The sequence below is a fragment of the Pleurodeles waltl genome, chromosome 7 (assembly GCF_031143425.1).
Source record: "Pleurodeles waltl isolate 20211129_DDA chromosome 7, aPleWal1.hap1.20221129, whole genome shotgun sequence".
Classification (NCBI taxonomy): Eukaryota; Metazoa; Chordata; class Amphibia; order Caudata; family Salamandridae; genus Pleurodeles; species Pleurodeles waltl.
Window position 1 is genome coordinate 1,060,990,019 of NC_090446.1, and position 15,268 is coordinate 1,061,005,286.

At 45.0% G+C, this 15,268-nt stretch overlaps 1 protein-coding gene across 1 annotated transcript in view; it reads right to left on the bottom strand.

The window, feature by feature from the left end:
* SUZ12 (SUZ12 polycomb repressive complex 2 subunit) overlaps nucleotides 1-15,268 on the bottom strand; it is a 628,949-nt gene that overhangs the window by 159,793 nt on the left and 453,888 nt on the right. The window contains exon 13 of the mRNA XM_069199996.1: nucleotides 12,132-12,289. Within this exon, the coding sequence (XP_069056097.1) occupies nucleotides 12,132-12,289 (158 nt within the window). The remainder of the gene's footprint in view (nucleotides 1-12,131; nucleotides 12,290-15,268) is intronic.

Consider the following 15,268-nt stretch of genomic DNA (forward strand, 5'->3'; position numbering starts at 1 on the left):
CAACCTCATCTGTTCCTTGCCAATGGAACTGCTGCTGAAATTCACAGGAACCAAACAAGCCTGCAACTCCCTAGACGACCTCGCCTTGCAACATTGTTTCCACGGCTCCATCCAGTAATTGCGACATTTCCACGGCTGTGCATCCTTTGGGGTCGGCAAGACTTCAGCTGCACCAAGAAGCAAGAAGGAATCTCTCTTGGAATGAAGAAGTCACTCCCCTGCATCATCAGGCACCTACAGCAACGACATCCAGCTGCATGGATCTGCCCTCCTCTGGAACTGCATGGATCCTGCAACACAAGTGGTGGTCCCGAGTGATCCCCTTGGTCCTCTCTGCCCTCTGTCCATTTTGGGAGACAGTGGGCCCTTGCCTCTCCCTGCAGGACAGTACCCCTGTGCACTGTGACTCTTGCAGCAACCAAGGCTTGTTGACTCCTGCTCCAAGGGATCTTCAGGTTCCAAGTAGCCCCAGCTTCCAGCACTTCATCCTTCCAGCAACGTGAGAGTCCTCTCCAGGTGTGCTGATTGGGTATAACGACAACTTACTGTGCCTGCTGCCAGTGGTTTGTCTGCTTCTCCTGGCTCTCCTGACTGCTGGGGGTCAGCCCGAATTTCCCTCCAATGGTCGAGTCCTCTGGACCTTGCTGGACCTCTTCAGCCTTGCAACTCTTCTTGTGCTCCAATTTGCATTTGCGAAGGCTTGTTGGTGGTCCTCCTGAACACTGACCGACTGCAACCTTGGTGACCAACGTGGGACATCACCTGCACAACTCCAAGGACTTCTTTGCAGCTCCTGGACTCCAAATCTGATCTTCATCTTCCCTCGTCAACCCAGATCTTCATCCACTTATGCCCTGACTAGACACTCCATTGTGGACTGGACGGTCACCTACTTTTATAGGTCCTCTTCTTCCAAAATCCACCTTTGGGTTTCTCTGGTGTGGTCCGGTTCTTGCAAAGTTCATTTTCTGAATCCTCTTTCTAGTCCTTGGGAAGACCATGTACTTACCTCTGCTCTCCTGGTCGCCACTTAGGTGCTCACCTCTTGGGATCCCGTGTTCTCCCATAGTCTTGGGTGGGGGAATTCACTTTGCATTTCACTATTTTAGTTTATGGTTTGGCACTCCTCTAGGGCCCTAGCTATTTTCTATAGTTTCTTGCCAATGCTTGTTGTTTCCTATATATATATATATATATATATATATATATATATATATATATATATATGTATATAATGTGTACTTATCTCCAGTTGGGGGAATGCCTAGAAGTTATCTAGTTCAGTGCTAATGTAATAAAGTACCTTTATTTTTGTAACACTGTGTGGTTCCTTTCAGGTGTGATAAGTTGCTGTGTGACTGCTGTGGTATTGCAAGTGCTGCTCATCCACAGTTACCTCTAGAGAGCCTTGGCATCCTAGACACGGTCTTCATTCACTAATAGGGTTTGCCTTGGCCTTGTATAAGGTGCCAGCACCACAGGTGTCCACCACACACCCGGCCAGCTTCCTACAGTGAGTGCCAATGAGGGAAGTACTAGAAAATAGTAAATTGAGAATTGTCAGTTGTGATTCTGGCTTGAGCGGTAAGACGAATCCAAGAATGCAATCGTAGAAAGACGCTGTGGCAGTATATGTGCAGAGAGGCATCCGCTGCTGCCCTAATGACTTGACTTGAACCATTAGCACTTCAGTGAGAATTTCACAAAAGTCTTCTCTCCTGTCTCTAGGGAGATGTTCTACGAACAGTTGCAGTGCTTCCCAGAGAGCTCGGTCGTATCGGTCTAATAAGGCAGTGGTGCTTGCAGTCTTCATTGTGGTGGCTGCAGTACTGCAGACCTTCCGACCCGAGTGTCTAGTTTGTGACTCTTTGCCGGTGGAACTGTGGAAGCAGGAGCAATGGCATTTTATTTCTTTGCAGTCACTACAAAAAGCAAGTCTGGCGGTGGGTCCCTACGGAAGACGAGCAGGTCCTGCTCCAGGGGATGTTGCTTCTTCTGAAGCCTTGAAGGAGCTGGCTTGACTGATGGAGTGAAGAGGTCCCACGCAGGTTCTAAGAGACCTAAAAGTAGAGGCAGCAAAGGATGTGAGGATGACCTATGTTGCACGGTCTCAAAGATGACCAATGTCGGTGCTGGGGTGGACATCGGAATGTTTAATTTGTAAGCACCCCTGACCAAAACTTCTTGAAAAGTAGAAATGTCATCCGCAGATGAAATGCGTGGAGGTGGGGAGTCTGAGTGGGTTAGTGAATATCTCCCAGTACCTGTAGAGGAGGTCTCAATGGTTTGTCTGGATCAAGACCTTTCTGAATGGTGTCGATGGTGTGAGTGCGTTGATGATGCAGATGAGCGCCTTGAACTATATTGACCGTCTGGAGGATTGACGTGAAGGATGATGTGAAAGATCTGGGTCTTTTGTGCTACAGGTGGTGGAGCAGGCTGTAGAGGAAGCAGAGATGGCACTAGCAGAGAATCAGCTGTGCATCCCATGACAGGGAGTAGATTCGAGAATACCGCCTGGCAAACTGTAGATCTGTATTTTTGTGCTCGCTTCCTGACAGCGACCATGTCATTGATCGACTGATGTGTTTACACCGATAAAGATCGACAGAACGGTGAGGTGACCTTAGGCTTCTCGAAGTTGATCGATGTCTGTGGGATGACAATGTTGTCATTGACACTGGTACCCATTGTGTTGATACCGAGCTACAGCACTTCCTCAATGTCGACCCATAGTTAAACAGCGAACCGGTCAGTGCTGCACCTCTTATTGACGTCGACCGATTCGTTTTTTCACTCCTTTTCTGTCTGGGATGCCTCTAGAGACAGATGACAGAGCCCTAGTAGTGGACGGACCCTCTCCTTGCCCGGACGTCCCACTTGCTGATTGAGTCTTCTACTTTTCTCACCCCTGTGTACCCTGAAAAGGTTCTGCAAGTATGGCAAATGTCAGGAAAATAAGTATCTTGAAGAGAGAGAATACATACTCTGAGGATGTGTCTTGGCCTTTTTTCGCCCACAGCCTGGGTACTTCTCTAATAGAAGGCATTTTTTGGGCCAAAAATACAAATTCCTGTCAGTAACTGACAGAAAAAGGCAGGGGAAGACCAAGGACTTCGAGTGTATCTGTTATCAGTAAAATTCATAGGTGAATTTTCTTGAAAAAAAAAAAAAAATTGCCAAACTCAATGCTCCAGAGTCCTGTCAGCAAGAGCCGGAAAAAAGAACTACAGCAACTCATCAGCTGTGCATGATGGGATACTGTGGTCTCTGAATTCTTACAGGCACAGCCTCTTTTTTCGCCATATGATGGCAGCCTATGGGGCTACCCTGTCCTATTCGTCTTCATCTCTATCATATAAAAAGAAAAAGGTTTGTAACGGAGATTTATGCTGTTACAAATTAATGTCATTATATTGTACTGGCCCTTTTTTGACTTGAGAACGACTTCGGCCAGGGTAGCCAGTGTACATAGGCTGCATTATTTGTCTATTTCTTAAGTGTCTTTACAATCCTTCCTGAAGAAAGGTGAAAATCTCCATTTAAAAAGATATATTTTAAAGTAGTACTCCCGGGTACACATGGGCGGGACTATTCAGTGCTTAGGACTATACATTGAAATCCCCTATGAGAGAATCACAGTTGTGGTAGTCATCTTTATCTAGGTCATCACCTTCAAAATCTGGCGCATACCAAAACCCTTGAGGATTTAGCGATTTAAAGAGAAAAATAAATTGCCTCTTTTGTAAAAAGCCAGCTTTTTCTTTCTTTTTTTTTTTTTTTACACAAAAGCCATTGCAAAATTAAGAGAATTTCCTTCTGAGATAGATGCATTTCTCTCAACTTTCCAAAGCAGACCGTCTCTTTAAAAACAGCATTTGATGTGCCATCAAGTGGCCTTAAGTGTTTTGCCAAACTAAAGTCTTGCAGCATGTTTCTTTCAAGTTAATTTCATTTAGAACATTAGACCTACAGTCTGCTGTTCCAAAGTGCTTTGAGACAACCGGTTTAGTCTTCACTTTAACTCTGATTATGTATAAGATGCTGCATTAATTATTTGTCGGGGGAGGCAGGGGGTTGTTTATGACTGATGAGGATGAGACTGTAACACTTCAGACTGAGAATGTAACACTAAGATAATGCAGCTTTTGGGTTGGCTTTTATACAGACCTTTTCAAATTGATCTGGAGACCAAGATTTTGCAGATTTGGTATTGTTCTTCAGTCTGTAACTGGGACGTACTTTTTTACTTTTGGGAACGAGGGACATCCTCTATGTCCTCCTTTTGGAGCAGACCCTGCGAGTGGACACTGCAAGGCTTGTAAGTTCAGTAAAAATGTATCCAACGTTGTGTTGGAGGGTATAAAAAGAAAATGGTGATTAAGAACCTTATTATTGTGATCGGTGTGGAGAAAATGTAGACTGTGTTGAAGTCAATAACAGGGACATCCTTGACAATGTTGTGGATGATGTTTTTAACACTCTCGACATCAGACGTCTATGATTGTGTGACCATCGATAGTGTCCTCGACAATGAAGCTAGTGCCGATGAAGATGATCTAGTTGTTGGTAAGGTCAACACAGTCATAGGTGACACCAGTAATATCACTGCCAATAGCACTGGTGTGCATTACATGAGCACCACTTTAACTGCACAAGGACACAATCATTTTAGTTTTTTTTGAGGCACAGGGAGATTGAGTGATTTGCGCAGAATCCCAAGATGTTAAACTGATGCCAAACTCAAGCCTGGTCACCCAGTTACGAAGTAGGCAACTCTGGCCGATAGGCCACATCCTCTCCACAACTGAATGAAATCAGAAAATTAGTTTGAGGGCTCAGAGAAGTTTCGTGAGCAAACTTACGCTCATGAAGTTTTAAGCATTTGTCGGAATACGTTTTTTCATGGGAAAATATAGGAGTTGGCATTTGATGTTCTAGACCCAGTTCAGGAAAAAAAATCCAGGATTTCTTTTATTTTACGTAGTTGTCTTAAAGTAGAACATTTCTTGTTTTTTTTAATAATGTCGCAGCTAGAACAAGGCCTCAAAGACCGAATGGACCAGCAGCCTCGCCCTCAACCAGCCTTAACACTACAACAACATGTGTCAACACGTGGTGCACTGACTGCACTTATATCACCACCCCCATCAAGAACAATAACTCAGAAGATACACCAAGCAAGCCAGCTGGTAAATCCAAACCCTCAGGTCACCCAAGCACCACCTGAAGCACCTCCAGAGAAGGTGGCACACAAAGATCCAGCTGACAGAATAGCCTACAAAACAGCACTCAATCTCTATCTCCGACAACTATATGAGCCAAAAATTTAAAAAGCCCTGCCAATGTGCATAGACGCTAATCCTGACAGTAAGGAGCTCTTCTGCATAGTGAAAGAATTTGTCAACTGCACAATGGCGACAAGCAACATCTCTCCCACTCAGAAACTATGCAACAGCCTTGCAGATTTCTTCCATGACAAAATCTACACACATTTCAACCACCAACTCAAGCCTGAAGACTTTTCCAATGGCCATACCTACACACACCCCCCAACTCCACCACTCAACCAACCATGCCAAGGGTAACAACCTCACTACTCAGGACACCATCATGAAATCCATCCACTCAGAGGCCCCACCTGACCCATGCCTCCACCACATCTTCAACCTAGGAGCATGCAGGATCGGACTTGAACTAAAGCTTGAACTTTCCACTCTACTCAACACCTCAATGGATTCTGCCACCTTCCCAGAATACTGGAAGCATGCAGAAATCAAAAACGTGCTAAAGAAACCTCCAGTGGACTCTAACAAACTCAGCAACTAAAGACCCACCTCAATGCTCCCTTTCCCAGCCAGAAACATTGAAAAAGCCATCAGCTCACCATCTACCTGGAATGCAACCAAGTCCTGAACGACTCCCAATCTGGATTCTGCAGCAACAATAGCACTGACACAGCCCTGACTGTGGCTACAGATGACATCTGGGCCCTCCTCAACAAAGAGACAGCTGCCCTTATCCTGCTAGATCCCTCAGTAGTCTTTGACAACATCTCCCACCACACGCTCATTATCAGAATTTATGACATAGGCATCCAAGGACCACCTCCTTAGTCACCGACAGAACACAAGTCCACCTTCCACCCTTCACCTCCAAACCAATATGCAGAATTCCTAAAGGCTCATCACTCAGTCTCCCCTTGCCAACATAGTCTGCTCCCACAACCTCAACATTATATCCTATGCTGCAGACACGAAACTCAACCTCTCCCTCGCCAAAGACTCCACCACTGAAAGAACCAACTTCCACCAATGCATGACTAGAGTCGCCAACTGGATGAGTAATAACTACCTGAAGTTCAACAAAAATAAGACTTAAGTGTTGATCTTCGGCAGCAAAATCTTGAAATCATCCAGCACAGCAAACTCACCATGAGGTTCCAACCCAGCTCAGTGTCATCCTCCTGCTTCATCCTGCGCATGTTTTTTTTTAAACTGTCAAGTTGCTTCCCCAAAATGTGAGACGTACCATCACCCAAGCTCTCGTCAACGGTCGACTGGACTACAGAAACACCTTTGACTTAGGAATCGAGGCCAACCTTGTTAGAAGAATACAGACCTTCCAGAACGCTGCACCAAGACTCATCCTGGGTCTCCCTCATCGCACCCTCCCCCATGATTCTCCCCCCCCCCCCCCCCCCAACTCAAAAAATTCCAATGACTTACGGATAAGAAGAGACACCAGTTCAAACTCCTCACCCATTCGTTCAAGGCCCTGCATGACTAAGACCACCTACATCAATAAACAGTTGAGATTCCACAAACACTCTAGACACCTCCACTTCGCCTTCCTTGGACTGGCCCATACCCCCCACATACAACACAGCAGAGCAGGAGGACGCTCCTACCTCGCAGCCAAACCCTGGAACAGCCTCCCTCTGCATGTCTGGACCTCCCCATCTCTACAGGAGTTCTGTAGTACGCTGAAAATCTGACTCTTCAAATGGGACTCTGGACCCTGCCAGAGCCTGGATACTCTCACTGGTGACAAGCTTCACTTTACAGGTCGACTGATTGAACTTGAGGCCTTTGGCCATTTTGGCACTCTTTAATGCTATTTAGGATTACCAAGGATTCCCAGCCTGATGACTGACAATGACTCACATGTGAATGTATGAAGCATCCAAAGATGGAGAAGTTATATATACAATGAACTACAATAAACTTGTTTTTTGTTCTTCTGTCATTAGGTTGCAGCTGACTAGACTACACCTATCTGTTTGATTCAGTTTAATCCTTTAGCTTTCATGCTAGGAGGGGGGGAGGAGCCGCATACTGAGACAGCGCGGTGACCCATGTTGCTGGCCCTCTGGGGGATAGTTCTATTGGTCCCTTAATACTAAACCACCCCACTTCTCCTTCCCTATTCATTCTCGTTATGACTATTCTAATATTTGTTTCGAGTAGCCACTGCAGAAATTCCTTACACAAAATATGGAAGTTATACAAGTGGGTGGGTGGTTCCTGTTTCTGTTCTCATGTTTAGTGGTACTACATATGTTGTTTTTGTATATTACCCGGGCTGTTGTGCTTGCCATGTCTCTTCAATGTAAACACATACATTTAACATGGATTGTTACACAAGGGGCCAATATCTCCCCTGAAATCTGTCCTTTTTTGTTGGAGGTAGGGGGACCATATCCCTGAATGTACATTTTAGAGAAGGTATCCACCACAATGGTGTGCTGAAGGTAAATTAGGGAACACGCAAGGCATCAGAGTACGACCAAACACAAGCCTTTAACCTGAGAAAAACTAAGGAGCATAGAAACCAACTTGCATCTTGCCATATTGTAAGGAAATGCCTCCTTGGCATGGTTACCCCCTGACTTTTGCCTTTGCTGATGCTATGTTTTGAATTGAAAGTGTGCTGAGGCCTGCTAACCAGACCCCAGCACCAGTGTTCTTTCCCTAACCTGTACTTTTGATTCCACAATTGGCACACCCTGGCATCCAGGTAAGTCCCTTGTAACTGGTACCCCTGGTACCAAGGGCCCTGATGCCAGGGAAGGTCTCTAGGGGCTGCAGCATATCTTATGCCACCCTGGGGACCCCTCACTCAGCACAGACACACTGCTTACCAGCTTGTGTGTGCTGGTGAGAACTAAACAAGTAAGTCGACATGGCACTCCCCTCAGGGTGCCATGCCAACCTCACACTGCCTATGCAGTATAGATAAGTCACCCCTCTAGTAGGCCTTACAGCCCTAAGGCAGGGTGCACTATACCATAGGTGAGGGCACCAGTACATGAGTACAGTGCCCCTACAGTGTCTAAGCTCAACCTTAGACATTGTAAGTGCAGGGTAGCCATAAGAGTATATGGTCTGGGAGGCTGTCAAACACGGACTCCACAGCACCATAATGGCTACACTGAAAACTGGGAAGTTTGGTATCAAACTTCTCAGCACAATAAATGCACACTGATGCCAGTATACATTTTATTGTGAAATACACCCCAGAGGGCACCTTAGAGGTGCCCCCTGAAACCTTAACCGACTATCTGTGTAGGCTGACTAGTTCCAGCAGCCTGCCACAACCGAGACATGTTGCTGGCCCCATGGGGAGGGTGCCTTTGTCACTCTGAGGCCAGTAACAAAGCCTGCACTGGGCGGAGATGCTAACACCTCCCCCAGGCAGGAGCTGTCACACCTGGCGGTGAGCCTCAAAGGCTCACCCCTTTGTGCCAGCACCGCAGGACACGCCAGCTAGTGGAGTTGCCCGCCCCCTGCTGCCACGGCACCCACTTTTGGCGGCAAGGCCGGAGAAAATAATGAGAATAACAAGGAGGAGTCACTGGCCAGTCAAGACAGCCCCTAAGGTGTCCTGAGCTGAAGTGACTAACTTTTAGAAATCCTCCATCTTGTAGATGGAGGATTCCCCAATAGGATTAGGGATGTGACCCCCTCCCCTTGGGAGGAGGCACAAAGAGGGTGTACCCACCCTCAGGGCTAGTAGCCATTAGCTACTAACCCCCCAGACCTAAACACGCCCTTAAATTGAGTATTTAAGGGCTTCCCTGAACCTAAGAATTTAGATTCCTGCAACTTACCGAAGAAGAAGACTGCTGAGCTGAAAACCCCTGCAGAAGAAGAAAGAAGACACCAACTGCTTTGGCCCCAGTCCTACCGGCCTGTCTCCTGCCTTCTAAAGAACCCTGCTCCAGCGACGCTTTCTCCAGGACCAGCGACCTCTGAATCCTCAGAGGACTGCCCTGCTTCCAAGAGACCAAGAAACTCCAGAGGACAGCGGCACTGCTCCAAAAGAACTGCAACTTTGTTTCAAGGAGCAGATTTAAAGACCCCTGCAACTCCCCGCAAGAAGCGTGAGACTTGCAACACTGCACCCGGCGACCCCGACTCGACTGGTGGAGAACCAACACCTCAGGGAGGACCCTCCGGCGACTCCGAGTCCGTGAGTAACCAAAGTTGTCCCCCCTGAGCCCCCACAGCGACACCTGCAGAGGGAATCCCGAGGCTCCCCCTGACCGCGACTGCCTGAACTCCCTTTCCCGACGGCTGGAAAAGACTCTGCACCCGCAGCCCCCAGCACCGAAAGGAACGGAACTCCTGTGCAGGAGTGACCCCCAGGAGGCCCTCTCCCTTGCCCAGGTGGTGGCTACCCCGAGGAGCCCCCCCCTTGCCTGCCTGCGACGCTAAAGAGATCCCTTGATCTCTCATTGAAAACCATTGACAACCCGACGCGTGTTTGCACACTGCACCCGGCCGCCCCCGTGCTGCTGAGGGTGTACTTTTTGTGCTGACTTGTGTCCCCCCCGGTGCCCTACAAAACCCCCCTGGTCTGCCCTCCGAAGACGCGGGTACTTACCTGCTGGCAGACCGGAACCGGGGCACCCCCTTCTCTCCATTGAAGCCTATGCGTTTTGGGCACCTCTTTGACCTCTGCACCTGACCGGCTCTGAGCTGCTGGTGTGATAACTTTGGGGTTGCCCTGAACCCCCAACGGTGGGCTACCTTGGACCCAAACCTGAGACTTGTAAGTGATTTACTTACCTGACAAAACTAACAAAACTTACCTCCCCCAGGAACTGTGAAAATTGCACTAAGTGTCCACTTTTAAAACAGCTTATTGTGTTTTATATAAAAAGTATACATGCTAATGTAATGATTTAAAGTTCCTGAAGTACTTACCTGCAATACCTTTCAAATGAGATATTACATGTAGAATTTGAACCTGTGGTTCTTAAAATAAACTAAGAAAATATATTTTTCTATAACAAAACCTATTGGCCTGGAATTGTCTCTGAGTGTGTGTTCCTCATTTATTGCCTGTGTGTATGTACAACAAATGCTTAACACTACTCCTTGGATAAGCCTACTGCTCGACCACACTACCACAAAATAGAGCATTAGTATTATCTCTTTTTGCCACTATCTTACCTCTAAGGGGAACCCTTGGACTCTGTGCATACTATTCCTTACTTTGAAATAGTGCATACAGAGCCAACTTCCTACACATCTTCTAAAACATTTTTTTTTAAAAACATTACGAGTAATGCACAGTCCGATGTATTTAACTGGAATCAGGTGGATTATACGTAGTTGACAGCTGTAGTGCAGGCACCAAAGTTAGCGGAGTCCTGTCTCATGTTCTACCAGGTCCCTGGGGCAACCTTAAACTTAACAGTGGAGTAAAAGATAACTGTTTTGCTACTTCCGCAATGTGGGAAACTAGTCCCTAAAGCACACAGTTAATTTTGACAAGTCTCACAAGGCGTGAGAAACGTCAAAGTCATAAGACATAAAACTTTGTTCCAACTAAAGTTAATTATATTTAATTCTTTATGAAGTTAAAATGTGTTCAAATAACATGGTTGAGGCAGAACATGTATCAACAATCATATGCAGAAAGCCAAGATGTGTAACGTTGCTAATCCAATGTATTTGAAAGCAGAGTAATTCATGCAGTATATCTATTATGTTGTACAGTTACGTCATTAGCGATGTGGCTGAATCCTTTTGCAATGGCTTTTGCTGTGCCAATAATAGATCCTGAACATGACAGCGGTATTGAAAATTAGCAGCATGGTTTTCTCCAGTTGTGCCACAAGAACTACTTTCCAAGTAGAAGTAGAGAAAATTACCTGCGGCAAGGGGTACAACTTATAAACCCATGGACTAACCTCAGAATTGTTAGACAATTCCATGGAAGTCTTAAGATAACATTTCTTCTTCCCTGGCTTCCTTTTATGACGTGACTGGGAAGAATGATGCATTTTATGTTTCTGGCATCTAAAACTATACCTATATTGATCTTCATTGAAGGGAGACAGACTCCAGGATGAGGGAAGGAACGCCTTGGAAGAACGCTATTTCAAAATCCTCTCTTGGCAGGATGAAGTAAAAAAAAAAAAAAAGATTATATATATATATCTATCTCAGCCTTGGGGCTTCACAACAAAGCAAACCTGTTCGGGTTTGACATCAACGTAGGCCTTTTGGAGGCCTCATAAGATTTAAGCAATATGGCTTGGAATACAAAATTATAGACAAAAGGCACAAATATATCCTTCAAGATTCTAATTCCAACAGACAGCACAGAAAACAACGAAACTGACATCACCAGCAAAGGTTTGGCCCATTTAGTTTCTAAATCAAGGGTGGAGCACCTCTGTAAGCAGCATGGAGCATTGATGTAAATGTTTTGGATCCATTAGGAAGCCTGGGGAGATTTCAAACATAACTCTGCAGGAAGACCTATTTAATTGAAAGGTCTTGCCAACTTTAGATGTTGTTTACTATCCTACCCTAACTTTTTACACTCACTTAAAGACACATGCATATGGGTGGTTACTTCTGAACTCCAGCTAAGCATCAGAGTGAAATATCTTGGAAGACCTACTGTAGAAATTGCATTCCTCAAACCCAGTTATCCTTGGCACAGTCAGGACTGTAGGAATGCTACAGAGAAAGCCAGAGTGAAGGAGATTATGCACCCATCAAATGTCAAGGAAACAGAGTACTTCGTAACACAAAATTAAATAAGGGAAAATTAAAAACTGTGTCAAGATGTGGCTAGCCCTTCAAACTTCATTCAACAGATAAGCCTACCTGCACACCAGGATGTGTGTGATGGGAGTTCTTTTGACAGGCCCATTACGACTAAAAGCAAATCCTGGTTGACGATGAATATCTTGAGGATTTCCTGCATAAGAGCCATCATAACATTCATTGATAGACACATCTATCCTAGCACCTTTTGGATGACACTAAAAGGAATAATAGAAAAAGATTCAGTTAATAAATAACAATACTTTGGAAGACAAACAAGATCTGGATGGAACTGAGAAGTGAGCGACTGAGAATAAAAGATTTGGAGAAGGATCAGGTTTGAGTGAAAGGAGCGAAAGGAAAAATGGGAATGTATCTAGACCCCCCCCCCGTCCAGTGGACTAGCTGTTTTCCTGTCCTACCAGGACAGCGTATCTCACGACATGCATTAAGTTTCTGACAGCTCCCTCCTGCAAGGGAAGTATCACCCACCAGGAAATAAACAATAACCTGTGGGCTTGAATGCTCAGATTAGATTCTAAGGATCACTCTAGATTCAAACTCTTTCCATCCAATCCTGTAACACAATCTTCCAAGTGCCATTCTGGTATTCAGGACTGCATTGACCCTGAACTCCATCTCTAACAGATAACAAAGGTAGTTTCTGCAGCCAAAAAGACAAAGAAACCTACAATGGGAAATGGAAGACTAGAGTGACATTTGCTAGGCTTATTAATTTCCACAGGTAACTTGGACAGAAGAACTTGGATTTCAACATGTAAATATTGGTGAACCTTCCTTTTTCTACCTGTGTGAGTCTTGTACGTTTCTTAGGGACACATGGACAGTAATCCTGGTAACTGCAAGGCATGTATCTAATTATACTCCAAAACAATCAAATATAATATATACACTCACCTGTATGGTGATAATTATAAGGGGCTGTGAAATGCATTATTGTAAGTGTTGGAGAGAAAATAAGCTACTTACCTGTAACTAAAGTTCTCCTGTACTGGTATATTTCATAGATTCACATGCTTGAATCATTCCCAACTTCGAAGAGTCCCACGGTACCAATGAAAGCGGTAGAGAAAAATCTACATAGAAGTTAATGTCAAAAACACTCACTTTAACAGCTTATTAGTATCATTTAAAAAGACCTAAAGGCCAGCCAATCAGGCAGTGAAAGGCATATTGTATGGAACAAAGGTGAGTCTCTATGGGGAGGAGAATGGGTTGCATGTAAACCTATGAAAGCTGCCAATACTGGAGAACTACAGTTACATGTCTTTCATAGATTCACATGCTTGAATCAGAATAGTTAGTCAGCATTTGCAAATAAAAACAAATACATTGCAGATGGTATAAAAATAGAACTGGCTCACCTCAGTGAGACAAATGGCATAAAACTGTTTGTCCCACTGCTGCATCACTTGTCAGCAGAATCCATGTAGTAATGCTGGATAAAGGTGTGTTTGCTAGACCACGCTGCTGTTCGGCATATCTGTTGAATTGGCACACCAACTAAGAGTATTGGTAGTCAAAAAGAGGCTAGTGGGAATGGGACTTAACTCTGTGCGTTAAGGCTTTTCCTGATTTTCTGTGGCAGAATTGAATGGTGGTTGCAATCCATCTTGCTTTAGACTGTTTCGACACTGGAAACCCTTTCCTTAAATTTACGTAAGCCACAAACAACTGGTCCTTTTTTGGAACTGTTTCGGTCTGTGTAAGTACAATTTGCTGTATTTTTAACATATAATGTAAGGGGAGATCTCTGGCATTGTCTGAGGAACAGGAAAGTATGTACACTATGGGTTCATTTAGGTGTAAATCCGAAGGGATCTTTGGTATGAACTTAGGGTTAGTTCTTAGTACGATGCTGTCCTGCTTGAACTGAATGAACGGCTCTTATGGTAAACACTTGTATGTCACTAACCATTGTTGCCGCTGTTAATGCCAGAAGTAGTGCTGTCTTCCATGCAAGATATTTTAACTCAGTTTTGTGGACTGGCTCAAATGGGGGTTTCATTAATTAGCTCAATACTGCATTGAGATATCAAGTAAGAGGAGGTTGTCTCACAGGAGGGAAAACTCTGAAAAGTCCCTTAAGGAACTATGTGATGATTCTCACTGACCAGAGAGAAGGTAGTTTATCTGATCTCTTAAAAGCGGGATATCGCCGCCAGGTGGCCCTTAATTGATGAGTGAGAAAGGCTAGATTTTGCCAAATGTAGGAGATACGGTACAAACTGCCCCAGGGTTGAGGAGACCAGATGTACACCCTTGTCTTGGCACCGGAAACAGAACGATTCCACTTGAGTTTATACCCTTTATTAGTAGTCAGTCCTGGCCGTCGACAAAATCTCCCTGCAGTCCGTCTGGATGTTTAAATTTGTGAATTCATGGACCTCAGGAGTCAGGCAGACAAATGTAGTAAAGTCGAACTGGAATAAAATATCTGGCTGTTGCTCATTGTTAGTAATGTTGGAATGGGCTTCAGATGAATGTGTGCCTGTTCCAAAAAAAGTAGGAGTTTTGTGAACCAGAACAGTTTGGCCATTGTGGAGCAATGAGGATCATCCAGCATGGTTCTCGCCATTTTTATGAGAATCCTTGGTATTAAAGGGATCGGGGGAAAGTGTAAGCAAAGATCTTTGACCATCTCATCGAAAACACATTCTACCACAACTCCTCTTAGTGACGCCAGTTTGTTTAATACTGGCATTTTCAGTTCTTGGTTGCATACAGATGAAGATTTGGTTTGCACCACCAAGTGAAGATGGTTTGTAGAACCTGCTGATCAAGTACCCACTTGGGACAGCTGGTTGTTGCCTTTCTCAACATGTCTGCTAACATGTCGGATGTTCCAGGTACATGTGCCACCCTCAGCGGTATCTGGTGCTGCAGGGCCCATTCCCGAATTCCTTGCGCTTGTTCCAACAGGGCTGATGAGCTTGTTCCTCTCTGCTTGTTTATGTAATGCATGCTGGTGGCATTGTTTGTAAAGATGAGCCTGGTACTCTGGGTATGTACGATAATAGAGCAAGAGCTATGGCTCTGAGTTCCAGCAGATTTATAAGCATCTTCTTTTCAGAGACGTTTCATTTTCCACTGATGAAGATCCTGGAGATGAGCGCACTATTCCTCTAAGGACGCATCTGTTATGACAGTCTACCAGAAATGGAAGAGAAATGTTA